General features: G+C 33.3%; 1 protein-coding gene across 3 annotated transcripts; it reads right to left on the bottom strand.

Moving 5' to 3' along the window:
- Positions 1-3,583: 3,583 nt before the first annotated feature.
- Positions 3,584-12,382, bottom strand: LOC120281838 (F-box-like/WD repeat-containing protein TBL1XR1). Of its 3 annotated transcripts, XM_039288530.1 has the most exons (14): positions 12,183-12,382; positions 10,894-11,039; positions 10,585-10,780; positions 10,106-10,200; positions 9,958-10,004; positions 8,571-8,715; positions 8,259-8,322; positions 6,850-7,008; positions 6,642-6,760; positions 5,812-5,886; positions 4,851-4,901; positions 4,699-4,775; positions 4,032-4,106; positions 3,584-3,938 (listed from the first exon to the last, which is right to left on the bottom strand). In XM_039288530.1, exons 1-14 carry the CDS (start codon positions 12,370-12,372, stop codon positions 3,704-3,706), a joined length of 1,674 nt encoding a protein of 557 aa, XP_039144464.1. In that variant the 5' UTR covers positions 12,373-12,382; the 3' UTR covers positions 3,584-3,703. The 3 variants fall into 3 exon arrangements, with proteins under 3 accessions (XP_039144464.1, XP_039144465.1, XP_039144466.1); XM_039288531.1 differs by lacking the exon at positions 10,106-10,200 and having other exon boundaries at positions 9,958-9,976; XM_039288532.1 differs by lacking the exons at positions 3,584-3,938; positions 4,032-4,106 and having other exon boundaries at positions 4,699-4,764.
- Between the last annotated feature and the right edge of the window lie 1,822 nt (positions 12,383-14,204).

Here is a 14,204-nt window from a genome sequence, read left to right as displayed (position 1 = left end):
AACTCAATTTAATCATATATTTTTTTATGCTCGCGCTTGAGCTCAAATTCAATTATATATACATATAAGGCTAGTTTGGTGGACATGATAGGATATAGACGGAGATGATATAAATACTAGATAAGAGTAGAAAATGACATGGGCATGATAAACTCATTATATCTTACGTTTAGTGAGCACCCATTAAATAATATCTTGTTATCCTATTTTACTTTTGTAGTAGACCAAATAATTACCGTATATGATCTGAAAGATATGCAAATATATAAAATTACCCTAGTTATATATATATATTTATTTTTAAAATAGACTTTTTTTTATTTTTTTTATCTTAAAGATTTACTTATCGATAGACTTATTAGTTTTAATTAAATTTTTAAAAAATAAATAACCATGTACACAAATATATTGATTGCAATATCACCAACTTTCAAAAATTATAGTTCATACCTATTTTCTTAGAGAAAATCATATACAAAATCATTAATATAACAAAATAAATATCAAAATCAATTTAAAAAAAAAACATCCGGAGAAACTAAAAATAAGGCATGATAAAAAAGACATTTATAAAAAAAAAAAATAACTTGTTCAAGAATGAGATCGATGGAGAAACCATTTAACCACTTCAGAGGCCAAAAACCCTACTTAAATAGTTAAACAGTGTCATCTCTAGTTGTTAACAAGCTTCTTGTCCCGAGCATTAGGTTTAAAAAATCAAAATAAGAGATACAATATAAATTCTAAATGAGGGAGATAAACCAAATAATAGGGCAAATTATAAATTTAATTTTTTATTATATCCTATCTGTTTTTATCCTAACTCCTGACTCCTCCCATAGGATTTTGCACTACAAGATAAATGGGCCAATAAGATAAGCCTATAATATCCTATTGGCACACCAAACAAAAGATAGTAGCAAAATTATGCTATCGTTCTTATCATGTCCATCAAACAGGCGAATAAAGTAATATAATATATATACACACACAAAAATATAACTACTTGATTAGGCTCTCGAGTACCCGAGTCAAGTATTAAAATGCTCTAATTTGACTTGCTAGACTACCCAATATACTTGAGCTTGAGCTTGACTCAATTATGATCAAGTTGAGTTTGAGTTTTCCCTAGCTTGCAAGTAAAAGTGTATCATTTACACCCCTAAGTAGGATGGAATGAAATTCAATTTAAGGAAATCTCGTTCTCCTCGATCCAGTGGGAAATTTTTTTTTTTTTTTTTGATGTTGTCTCTTTATTTAATTTAAATATTTATTTAGAATAGGAATTAAAATGGATAATGATTAAATTAAATTATTTAATTTGAATATTTTATTATAATAATTAAAATGAATAATACTTAAAATAAATTATTAATTTTAAACATTTAATTATCATAATATTAAAAGTGAATAATCATATTCCATACTTTATAAATGAGTAAATTTATTTATTATTAAATATAACTCATTATTTTATACAATAATATTATTTATTTACATTAACAACGTAAAAATAATTTTATTACATTTCATATCCTGCTTTTTTCCCACTGTTAATTTCTATTTCTTTCAAACCAACATTGTTATCATTCCTATTTTCATTTCTTCACTCTCATTTTTATTCTTACTCCCGTTCTCATTTCATTGAGAGTAATGCTATATAGAGCGAAGCAACCACACGAACCAGCCACACGACTGATGTGGCTGGTGACGTGGCAAATGATTTAAGTTTTTTGTAAAAAAAATAAAACAAAAAATAAAAAGAGAAAGTAAAAGATTAGGTTGTTTCTCTCTCTATCACACACTCTCTCTCTCTCTCTCTCGTGTGGCGCTCTCCCAGTCTTGGCTCCAGCTTCCCTCCCCTGCTCCCGACCGCCTGGCTTCCATCCCTAAATTTCAGAGAACCTAGGGCACGAATGAGAGAAGGACCGGGATCTACCGCACGAGAAAGGAAAGGGGACCAGCGACCAGACTTTTGTCCCAAGAATTTCAAAGAACCAGCCACACGAGAGAGAGAGAGAGAGGGGAAGCAGGAGCTATTGCATGAGAAACGAGGAGGGAGCGACGACCAGCCTTTTGTCTCTCTCTCTCTCTCTCTCTCTCTCTCTCTCTCTCTTTGTGCCGTAGCTTCTCGTGCACCACTGATCTCGTGTACCACCGATCCGGCTGCCGCTCCCCTCTCTTGTGCACCACCAACCTGTGCCCTAGCTTCTCTTCCAAGCCAAACGAGAGAGAGGCGGCTGGGAGTGGGGGCGGGAAGCGACGACCAGGACTAGGAGAGAGCCACACGAGAAAGAGAGAGAGAGAGAGAGAGAGAATCTAATCTTTTATTTTCTCTTTTTATTTTTTATCTAATTTTTTATAAAAAAACTTAAATTATTTGCCATGTCACTAGCCACATCAGTCGTGTGGCTGGTTCGTGGGGTTGCTTTGCTCTATATAGCATTACTCTTTCATTGCCATTCTCATTCATGATTCTAATGGACTCCTTTTTCATATTTTGACTTGGTATAGAATTGCCACTTAAAGTGCCATTGATATGTATCACCATCCTAATCTAGTATAATTTAACTCAATCAAATTTCGTTAAGCTTAACTCCAATAACTTGTTGCACAATAATCAAGGGTCTCTTGGCCTTGTTGGTACTGAGTCCCTTGCGTAAGGTTCTCGTTTCGGAAAGACCTGATATCGAAATTTATGCAAAATAAGGGTACGGTGTTGTTGAGCTTGAGGATGTGCTCCACATCAGGGGGTGCTTGTCACCTAGTGTAAAAAAAAAATCTTGAGCATTTCACTTTTTACATTTTGGTATAATACCCGAATTAGTCCCTCTGTTTTTCTCTCTCTTCCCTTTTGGTCTCTCTACTCAGAAATGCGCCCCACTAATATCTCTACTCTTGAAAATGGTTCTCCTTAGTCCCTTTTACTCTAAAATAGGCCTATTAGTGGCTGTATTTTCAAGAGTAGAGGGACTAGATGAGAAGAGATTAAGGGTATAGAGACTAAGTTGGGTCATTTTCAAGAATAGAGGGATTAGTGGGGCGCATTTCTGAGTAGAGCGACCAAAAGGAAAGAGAGAGAAAAGTAGATAGACCAATTCGGGTATTATACCTTACATCTTTCCATAAGTTCTCCAAATTAAATATTGAACACTTCTCTTTTCATATTTTTCATAAATTTTGCAAATCAATCCCGTACTTTCATTGTACATATAACAAAGTAAGTCAGCATATTTTCCATCTCTTCACAACTTTCATAAATTTGTAAATAAATTCAAGCAATTTATTTAATTTTGAGGACATCCATTACATTGTCCAGTTGCTTGGTTTTTTATTTCTTCAATTCCTTTTGTTTCTTTTTCAAAAAACCCAAAATCTCTCTGATTTCTTTTATGTGCTCATGATTTTCTTTTATTGATTTTTTCTACCTCTTTTTATTTTTGGATCATTTTTTTCTATTTTTCATTTGACATTCACATCCAAAATCCAATTTTTTTTAAAAAAAAATTAATCATACTAAAAACCAAACCAAATTTACCAAGAAACAATGATTTTGTTAATGCACAACCAAAGGGTACAAGAATTCTTCATTTTACATGGTATTAGAATCAATTTTAACAATATCTCTTTGTTCAAAGTTAAAAAGAAAAGAGTCGGGGAAAAAGATTGACTGGAAAAACATTGAAAAGGCTCTGCATATTTTTCACATATCACATAAGAAAGATACATCAACCAAGGCAAGAGTTTTGGAATCAGAACTTGCTGCTATCAGCTTTCCTTCTCTATCCCAAGACAGATCATCCATGGTAGCATCAGAGAAGCTGCAGGATTTCACAATGTTCCCATCTTTGATATGCCATACTAGTAAAGACATATCCTTTGATGCGCTTGCCAAATAGTTACCATCCGGGCGAAACTCTATTCCGACAACAGGTGTGCTAATGCTCAAAATAATACAAATTTGTACCATCAAAATTTTGCTTAACCATGTATTGAGAGTTTCAGTCAGAAATTATAATGATCAAGAGTACCTGTGACCTTTGAAGGAAAAGAGTAGTTGGCCTTGAACAGGATCCCAAATTTTCACTGTTGTGTCTTCGGAACAACTGACATTTGATAAAATCATATAAAACCGTCAAAGCGTAGATAAAAAAAAGTAAGACAAACATTTTGAAATGATCAGTGATAAATTATTCAAAACATCCAAAACAATGCAACAGAAAATGTGACTTTAGAATGGGGAGAATTCTATGCAAATTTTGATCGTTCTTCATGGATTTACTTCATGAGAGACTAAGAACAAGATGCCAAATAGCACTCATCGTAGAGATTATCACACACTGTATAATTATTTCAGATATAAGGAACTATACAAAAAAAATTGTATTTTTAATTAATAGCAACAAATTGGCTTTATAGTTGCAAAACAAAGAGATCCCGGCTTTAACATAACAGTCATTTTTCTTCAATTATTTTTGAGTTTTTTGGCAACGATCTTATATGCTTAATAAATTAAATTTTGTTGGTGCACAAACATTTCAGACAATGCAATGTAAGTATATCAATTATAAAATCAAATTTCACTAAATAACTTGACAGACATCTCGGATAATGCATACAAGCATAACTAAGACATGGAATAAACAGAAGAGCAAAATTTGTAAAAAAAATGCAATAAAAAAAGAAGACATAACGTACCTAGCGAGAAAACAGTAAGGCTTACTGGGGTTGTTGGTGCCTGGGCCTGTAGGGCTCCATCTAATACTGTATACCTTCTAAAAATCCAACTAAATAAATTATTCCAATATGATCATTCAGTAAAACCAACACTAAAAAGAAAAAACCCAAACCATGCTGTGCATCAGATTGTGTAGACATTCATCCTGCTCCAGGGTCCAAATCTGGGAAAAGGATCACATAAACTTTGAAATTTGACCCTTGAATAACCATAACTTATGCTAGAATAAATAACAAATAAATAAAAGACGAGACTGACTATTATATGATTAGCTTTTGGTCCAAATATTATAACAGAAATCAGAAAAAACAGATCTTGCTCAACAATCCCACAAAAAAAAATATAAACAAACAAAAGAAAAAGAAAAGTAAATTAAAAGATAATAAACAGTCAAGGTTCCCCACATGTGACCTTGGACGGTTAAAAATCCTCGTGGAAGAGAGGCTGCTTCAAATGCCACTACTTAATGAAACACAATAATAGCAAGAATAATAAATTCTTGATACCATATCCCAATCTGGGAAATTAGGGTATCAGCTTCACTATAATGCTACAGAATGGGCAGAAGTCAAGGTTATCATGCCTAATTCTAAACTAAGAACTGACACCTGCAAATCACATGGAAGCCAAAAGAGAGACCAAGTAGTTAAAAAAGATTTAGTGTCTATTATGTATGTATAAAACAAAGTTAGGAAAGGAAGAATTTATGTAGCCGACCGCAAATAGTTGGGGCTAACAACTTTAGTTATTGTTGTTGTTGCTGTTAACAAGATGGCCCATGTACATTTGCAACATAAAGCAACCAAAACTAATAGTCAACTTAACCTAGGATCATATGTCCAAGAGCAATAGGTGCCTAGGGTACACATGCAAAAAAAAAAAAAAAGTAAATTTGAGGTGAATGCAAGTTGCACATTTTGTGAGGTACATATGTAAAAATTGTGAAATAATCAAAATTATACACATTGATTAAAGCCAAACCATCAATTTCCTTGAAAACTGAAACATCACTAAGCCAGAAAACTTCCTGGAACATATAAATATTAAATACCACTTTGATAAAGAATGGTTACCTTTATCGCATTGGCACCACCATATGAAGCCAATAAGCTCCCAGTAGGATTCCAATGAATACCACCAATCTCCTCCTGAACTCAAATCATTTACATTAGTCAAGCTTCTGAATGAGGGTATAAACAACAACCCACACAAAGGATCACCAGCATTTTCAACTGTAACTGTCTACAACTGACTATATAATGATGTTGCATGCCTTACTGCCATTCTGTCCTAGAAATATTAATATTTCTTTAAACTACAGCCAAAAGCACCAGAGGCATATATTGATGCGTTTTGTTTCAATTTCATTTAACAAAAGAGAAAAGAGAGAAGTTGCATGAAATAATCAAATCTCAAACTTCCATCAAGAGCCTAATTCTATTAAAGGATCACATATTTGGCCAACAGCATTTAAAACCTTCAAAACATCATTCGGGACATGAGATGACCTTGAGCCAGTTTTCCTAGAGCAATAAATACAGCTTAACAAGCACAAGAATGAGAACAAATGATCACAAAAGTGACATCCATAAAATAACAAAATACTTTGAAAGATGCTAGTAGTCATCATTCAGTCTGACACATGAATGATATTGAGACCATTTTAAAAGTTGACAACATAAATATTACAATACTGAAGATTGTGTGTAATAGAAAACCAAACCATTTGATGGCATGCATGTCAAAGCCTAATTTGCTAAACAAATGAAATTCAAGCATAAAGAAGAGAATTATGGTGCTGCTGAGGAAATGTTTCAGGCTGTCAACAAGGGAATCATAATGAATTGTGAATGACTAATGAAAATTGATCACAAAATTGTTAACAATATTTGCTTATTGAAACCTGATATCCAGAAAAAGTTTTGATTGGCTGAGGCTCTCCAACATTGAAAACATAAATGTTCTCCTTTGAGATTGTTGCAAAAGAAGTATCGTTCCCCCATGCAACATCAAGCAATTGTTCTGCAAAAATAGATATTATGAGCATGTTTGTATTAAGGGATTACTAAAACAAAGTACAAGTCTATCTTTAACAAAGAATCAAATTGTACCAGAATGACATGTAATATCATGCTTAGGCTCCCATGCATTGGTGTCCCAAACAAGAATTCTGTTGTCACAACCAACAGTAAGGAGATTATCACCTTTACTGTTCCATTCTATAAAGAATATAGCAGCTCTATGACTTCCCAGTCTCATCCTTAATTCACCTGTTGCATCATTTCCAACAAACGGTAAACACAGCACAGCCCAAAATTTGCATGTAGAGCTACTTTGTGTACAAGTTTTTAATGTTTAAGATACTAGGATACAAATATTGCAAAAAAATAAATAAGAAAAAATTTAATTGTGGGTTTAGGCTTATTATACTTGGCACAGAAAGAATCAAGGTACATATCCAAACACAGAACTGAAGTAATTTAATTTTGAAAGAAGTTCTTAAATAACAGTTGAAAGGTATCCGACTGGGACAAAAAGGACTACAAAATCAACCACATTCATGAATTTTTATTATCCAAACGGACAAATTTACAGTATGCTATTCAACGCCGGTTCATATTGATGTGGCTATGTATGTATTTTCTCCTGAAGTAAGTAACTCCATCTAGTAAATTACAAAAACCTGTTCATATACTCCCTTAGTTCCATATCCATATTCAGGAACTACTACAAACCTTTTTGCTGCAATAGATGCCTTGAGAGGGAGTGCTTTGGCAAAAATAAGGCAAATCAAACCCACTTGTGTGATGAAGTTACAACATGCTACATTATCCCAGTCACATTGATGTAATCACGCATTTATTCTACTAAAGTAACTCCAGTTTGTATTATGAAAATATGTATATAAACCCACAGAATTCAACATCCGTTCATGTGATTTATCCTTTAGACATGGGCAATATTTCAATGGCCAATGCAAGAAATTTTTAATACAACGACCGCTGTGAACTAAGGTGACTTTCGAATAACTCTTTCTAGGATAGAAAAAGACTGAAGAGGGAAAAGATCCTCTCATAGGACTGCATTCTCGGTGCACAATCAAAATCATAGGTTGACAAAGTGTTTCTTATCCTTGTTAATAAAGAATAAAAAAAGCTATTCGAGGCGCTCTGATCGTCCAATAAGTCAATATATTCGGTACTGAGCGTGATTCTGTACCATTAATGTCCATACCTTATAATATTCTGAACCAAATACACTCAGCATGTAACCAACTGTGAGATTGAAAGTACATATTTCTGATAGAACAGAAACCATGAATGAAACTATTTTATGGAGGCTAGAATGCTTCAAATTCCAAGTACATCTTCAAATCAAGATCACAAATATCTAATTTTAATTAAACAGAACAATAAATAAAACCATTTTATTAAGCTTACAATAACTCAAACTCCAAACACATCTTCATAATCAATTAATTTAATTTATTCAGATGAAAAATAAGTGGAAATTAACTAACCATTCTTACTCCAGATACAAACCAGTCCACTAAATGATCCTGTTGCAAGTAGCTTCCCTTCTCCCTGTATGATAAATATACTTGAAAAGGCACAGTAGCTTAATGTAAATTCACAAATCACAGCTGTGAGTTAAGAATTCATGTGCGAGCAAATGAATTTAGTACAATCAATTAGATTGATGATTATTAAAAAATTATTTATTCTTTGCTCAAAAGATGAACATGAATTACATGATTCTAAGAGAAAATTTCAGAGCATGCATTAACATAGCAAGAACAGGGAAACCAGTAGAAAGATAGAGTGAAACTCACATTCCAAGCAAGTGTACCAACATGCAAATTTTGCTCATTGGTTTGTGCATCAGCATGAATAAGGAAATAAACCTTTTGTCCTGAACCACAAACACTGGAGAGGTCATCTGCAATTTTCCATATCAGAGCTGCTGAATGTGAAAACCTGCCAATTTAAAACTAATCGTTTAATCCTACAAACCATACCATCAAACATAACTTTATTTAGGTTGAATCATAGACTTACTCAAATGATAATCATTAAGAAAATATATATATAAATTCTAGCACACTGAAATCTAGTGTGCTTTGATTTTGAAACTCAAGCATGCAAAAATGAGAGAATACACAAGAAAAAAACTAGATTAAATAAATTTGGAAATAATAAAAATCTTTAAGAAGTAAAATTTGAAAATAATTGTACCACAGACTTCATTAGGCGAAGTGACCATTAACTTTATAGGTGACAGGAAACCTTTATAGAAGAAATAGATGATCAAGGCATTAACTGACTTACTTGGCTCATAAGTTCACTTGTTCTAGAGATGAACCATGTGAGATGCCAAAACAGCATTCCAATGATTGCAGGCACTTATATTTTTTCATCATTAAACAGAAAAATCGAAAACTTTCTGTCAGCAATCTACCTTCATATCAATTTTTGGACTAGTTACACTAAACAATATGCTAATATAAGGGCCTTCTGTAAAAAATGTGTCAACCTCAATGGGCAAAGTAGGACATAATGCCACTTATTCTAGAATTTGAATTATGGGAGATGCCTAAACAGCATCTCAGACATTTGATGAACTGATCCTGGATAATAAAATATGCAACAAGTTTAAAAGTTAGCATTCAAACTTGTCGCATATTCAAAACTAAATTGATTATGGTTCTCCATGTTATCACATTAAAGAAATCAAATCAATAAATGTTTAAATAACCCGGATGCACTAATGATGACTGCACGTCAGGAACAGAACTCTTCAGACATTATAAAGTCAGTGAGTTGGGTTGCTTGCACCAAGATGAGAAAGTTTCTCATTCAAATGATAAATTTGCTACAAGTTCAATCAATTTTAATCTCAATGAATGTTAACTAATTCAAAAGAAAGGAATCGGTTGGCTAACTTGCTGAAAAGCATGAGGAATGTCATAAGTCCAGTCATCTATAGCATTGCCAATGAAGTGCTAGGTTAGGGGAAGCCATTCACTGATATAAATTTCACAAATCTGCTAGTGGAATCGAAAGAAATAGAAAATACAAATGTTGTGCAGCATGTTAATATGATAAAGTACACTGGTACAAGGAGTTTGAGCTAATTCAAGGAGCCAATTTAAGATAAATACTCAAATCTTTGTATAAGTTCCAACTAAGCTGAGCAAATTAAGAGGAAACTATACTCACCCAACTGCCAGAAGAGCATCTGTTGGACTCCAAGCACAGACAGAAATCTAGATCAGGAAAAAAACAACATAATAAAGGTCTTTGAGCAAATTTAGAGTAACCATCTAATTTTTTGTTGGGAATAGTATGGCAAATTCATTGATCAAACCTCTGAACTATTTCCTTTCAAAAGAAATACATCTGGGTCAGAAACTTGACGAGTCACTGGTGGCAAACTAGGGGTGCAGGCCATTAGTCGAGATCCTATTAAAAGTAGAAAAGTTGATGATATTTTATTCAACATAAGGTGCACAACACAAATTGGTGATTGCACATCTTGATCAAGATTATTGATGGTACAACATTCAAATGTGTACGGAAATCTAAGAAAGAACAGAAACATTAAAAAGGTGGTATCTTGACCAAATTGTCTTAAGATCAGGGAAAAAAAAAGTAATCGCAAAGGAGATTAAATTTTGTGGGCAAGATTGATTTCAAAATAAATTCACCAAGAAAGGTTCTCAACTTAAATAAGACATGGAAACCCTTGGCAGTCAAAGAGTAGGATTTTGGCTTTGCTCAGATAAATCCTAAACAAGATAAAGGTTAACAAAGACAGAATGAAGAAGAAAAGGAATATAACTTCACCTCCATGAACATCAATATTTCTTTCCTGTCTGTTGTCTTGCTGCTCTTGGTTAGATACGTCATACTCAATGCTTTTTCCCTTCCTCATGGCATTTTCTTTTCTGTCTTTTATGATTTTTGACAAATCATGCACACTGTTTGTGATAATATCCAGAGGTTCAAGGCGATCGCGCGACATAAGAAGACTAGCATCAGTCTGGCCATATAAAAAAAATTGAAGAAAAAATCAAATATGAAAAACACAGATGTTGTTTTAGCATTTTAGACAACGTCAAACTTATGAGGTCTAAGGTTAAACAAAACACCCACAGAGTGCATATTTGCCTCTAGTTGTGTATATCGAAGACCTTTATGCACCAATGACGGAAGAGGGGCCTTGTTTATTGTATTTTCATCAATAGAAATATTCTCAATCTCTGCCTCATTTTTAAATTCAGCAGCAGTGCGCTTGAAACCTACACAACCAAGAATTTCCAAATTCATCATCCAAAATCCAAGAAACACAAGTAACCCATACACAAAGATCTCAAAAGAAAATCTTTATCATTTCCAATATAAATAAAGCCCCATGATGCCAAGAACCCAAAAGCTATGTTCTTTTTTGTCACCAATCCATACTTGAACCATAGGACACAAAGAAAGATAGCAAACCAAAGAAGAATAAAACAGAAAAAAACCCTACAAACTTCTCATTCACCATTCAAGATCCTGAAACTCAGAAGTAATCCATGCGTGTATCTTACATGGAGAAACAATAGAAGAAACCCTAGAAACTCAATTCATCAACCAATATCTAGAAACACACAAGCAATGGATCTATGCATCAGATAATAATCCAAACCACAGAAGAAGACAGAGAAAATACCCTACAAACTTCAAATTCACCAGTCAAGATCCAGAAACACACAACGAATCCAAGTGTTAGAAACTCAATTCATCATCCAAGATCCAGAAAATACACAAGTAGTCAAAGTTGTCAAACATACACCGAAGAGAAACTCTTGTGCATCAAAGAAGAAGAAATAAACAGAGAAAACCCTACAAACTTCTAATTCACCAGTCCAGAAACGCACAAGAAATCCAAGTATATATCTGATGACAATCCAAACCATAGAATCTCAAATCATCACCCAAGATCGAGAAAGAAATCAAAAGAAAACAAAACATATATCTCAACAGAAACTCTTGTTCATCAAGAAGAACATCACCACAAATTTTTTTTTTAACAAATTAAATCAAACAAGACCTTCACTTTGAGGTGTTGAAAGACGCGGGCATTGAGCTTATCAGAAGTGTGAGGATATCCGCCTTGAGAAAACAGATCAAACCAAAGAAGAACACACAATTTATCCGCGCATACATCTGATAATAGTCTAAACAAGAAAAGAACAAACAGAGAAATGCCAAAAAAAAACTTCAAATTCACCATTCAAAACCCAGTTACACAAGGAATCCAAGCTCTAGAAACCAAATTCAGTATCAAAAATCAACAAAAAGAAAGAATAAAACGAAACCAGACAAACATCTCAAGAGAAACTAAAGCTCATCAACAAGAACATCAACAAATTCCAAGAAATCAAATTAAATCAAACACAGACCTTTTTCCAGAAGAAATTGGAGGATGAGAGCATTGAACTGATCGGTGGTGAGCTCGCCGAAGACATCGGTGTTGGGGAAGAAGATCAACCTCGAAGGGGACAAAGATGGTGAGCTATGAATGGAGGGAATTGGAGGGTTTGAATCTGCGAGCTTGTTGAGATCGATGGAGCCATTCATGTCCGATTCCATTGTGTGTAACTCGGTGATGAATCGCTGACTCGGAGCTTCAGACTCACAAAAGCCTTAAATATGTGCAAATTAATAATGCACGTATAAATACTCTTTTAAAAAAAAAATACCATAATTTACACAATGGTAATAGTAAAAAAATTATTAACAATGAAGGTAGGGTTCCACAAACACAAGAATAATATGTAGACATTTTCAAATTATGGCAATTTTTTTTTATATAGATGTTAATTAACTGTCAGAGAAACAGATTGAAAGTGGTGGGATGATTATGGTGGATTTTTGAGGAGTGTGGAATACTTTTCTTTAAGAAGTATTGACAAACAATGAATACAAAATAAGTGTCTTAAACCATAATATATATGTAATAAATTGTTCTTCAAAAGACATAAAAATTTACCTTTACGTAATGCAATGTCTGCTTCACTTAATAGGGATTAATGTATAGTTAATATATGGTAATTGCAAAGTACTCCTTTTGATTTTTTTTTTTACTTGTCTATATAGTAAATTCATTAAACATTAAACAGTATTTTTTAAAAAAATTTACTTTATATATTTAATATACTTCTACAAATTTTAATAAATCATATCAACTAAATATTTTATTAAATAATATTTTTAATAAAGGATAATTTTGAAAACTTAATATATATATATATATATTATAAATTTGAGACTTCCAACTAACTTTAATCCACTTTCTTAACATGTGTAAATTAGTTAAAATTAACAAATAAAAAAACCAAAAGGAATAATACACTACATCTCAAGAGATAATAAGCACTATTGTGAAATGAGTACACTCCTATTATTCACTTATAAATTAGGATGTTTTAGTCTTATACGAGAGCATAGTAAGTCTTATTATTATAGCCAACATTAGCACATTTACCATAAATGACGTGGTTTTATGTCAAAGTCCTATGATTATATCCAGCAAAGTTTTAGGCATCTTCGTCTTTAGCTTTATAATTGGGGGACATATACGAAGCTCTCGATCATGTTGGACATATAGCTTAATGTAAATTCATCTAATGTAGGGTTCCATCCAAATAGAACCAGGAGAAAGAAGGTGGTTCGTAAATGCAAGATAGGAGAAAGAGAAGGTGGGTCGCAGCTCTTTTTCAATACCATTACAAAAGAAATGGAAAGAAATAGCATGTGATTGTGTGTGTATGTGTGTGAAAGAGAGAAAGAGAGAGAGAGAGAGAGAGAGAGAGAACGTGCATGCATTCCATGTACAAGTGCATAAACATAATGTATGTAAATCAGAGGTGATGCATTGCATGGGTTATGTTAAAATGATGAGAAAATAAACTCTATGCCCCCACAAGATGAAAAAATTCACCACTTTAATATCTCTTCAACTTTTCTCATGAATCTCATCATATGTATATATCTTGTAAGTGCGCACATGATCATTGCACAAACACATATATATGAATGAAATTATAATCTCGAGAATCAATTAAACAACGCATTTGTTTAAGAAAACAACATTCGTATGGAGCTAGTTTTCAATCTACATATACCTTGAGAAACATGAAGTCCATTTTGCCTGAGTAATATGAATAATAGAGCCACGATATGAAGGTCTTCTTCTTTGGGTGCTAAAATGTCATCACTCTAGGCAAATATGGAAGCAAGTGCATGCATGGCTTGTTCAAAATGATGGCCCAGACCAAGCCGTTTCACATGATCAATTAACTCAAGTCTAGCCATCAATTTTGTCACGCCCAGCCCCAAAGCCAATCCCGCTAACAGATTGGCCGCATCCAATAGGACTGGGCCCCACTGGGTGCAAGGCCTCATATTTGACCTAGTCAGAG

This window comes from Dioscorea cayenensis, chromosome 18 (genome assembly GCF_009730915.1).
Source record: "Dioscorea cayenensis subsp. rotundata cultivar TDr96_F1 chromosome 18, TDr96_F1_v2_PseudoChromosome.rev07_lg8_w22 25.fasta, whole genome shotgun sequence".
NCBI classification, from domain to species: domain Eukaryota; kingdom Viridiplantae; phylum Streptophyta; class Magnoliopsida; order Dioscoreales; family Dioscoreaceae; genus Dioscorea; species Dioscorea cayenensis.
Note: the sequence above shows the minus strand (reverse complement) of the source record. Positions and strands in the feature narration are given on the sequence as shown.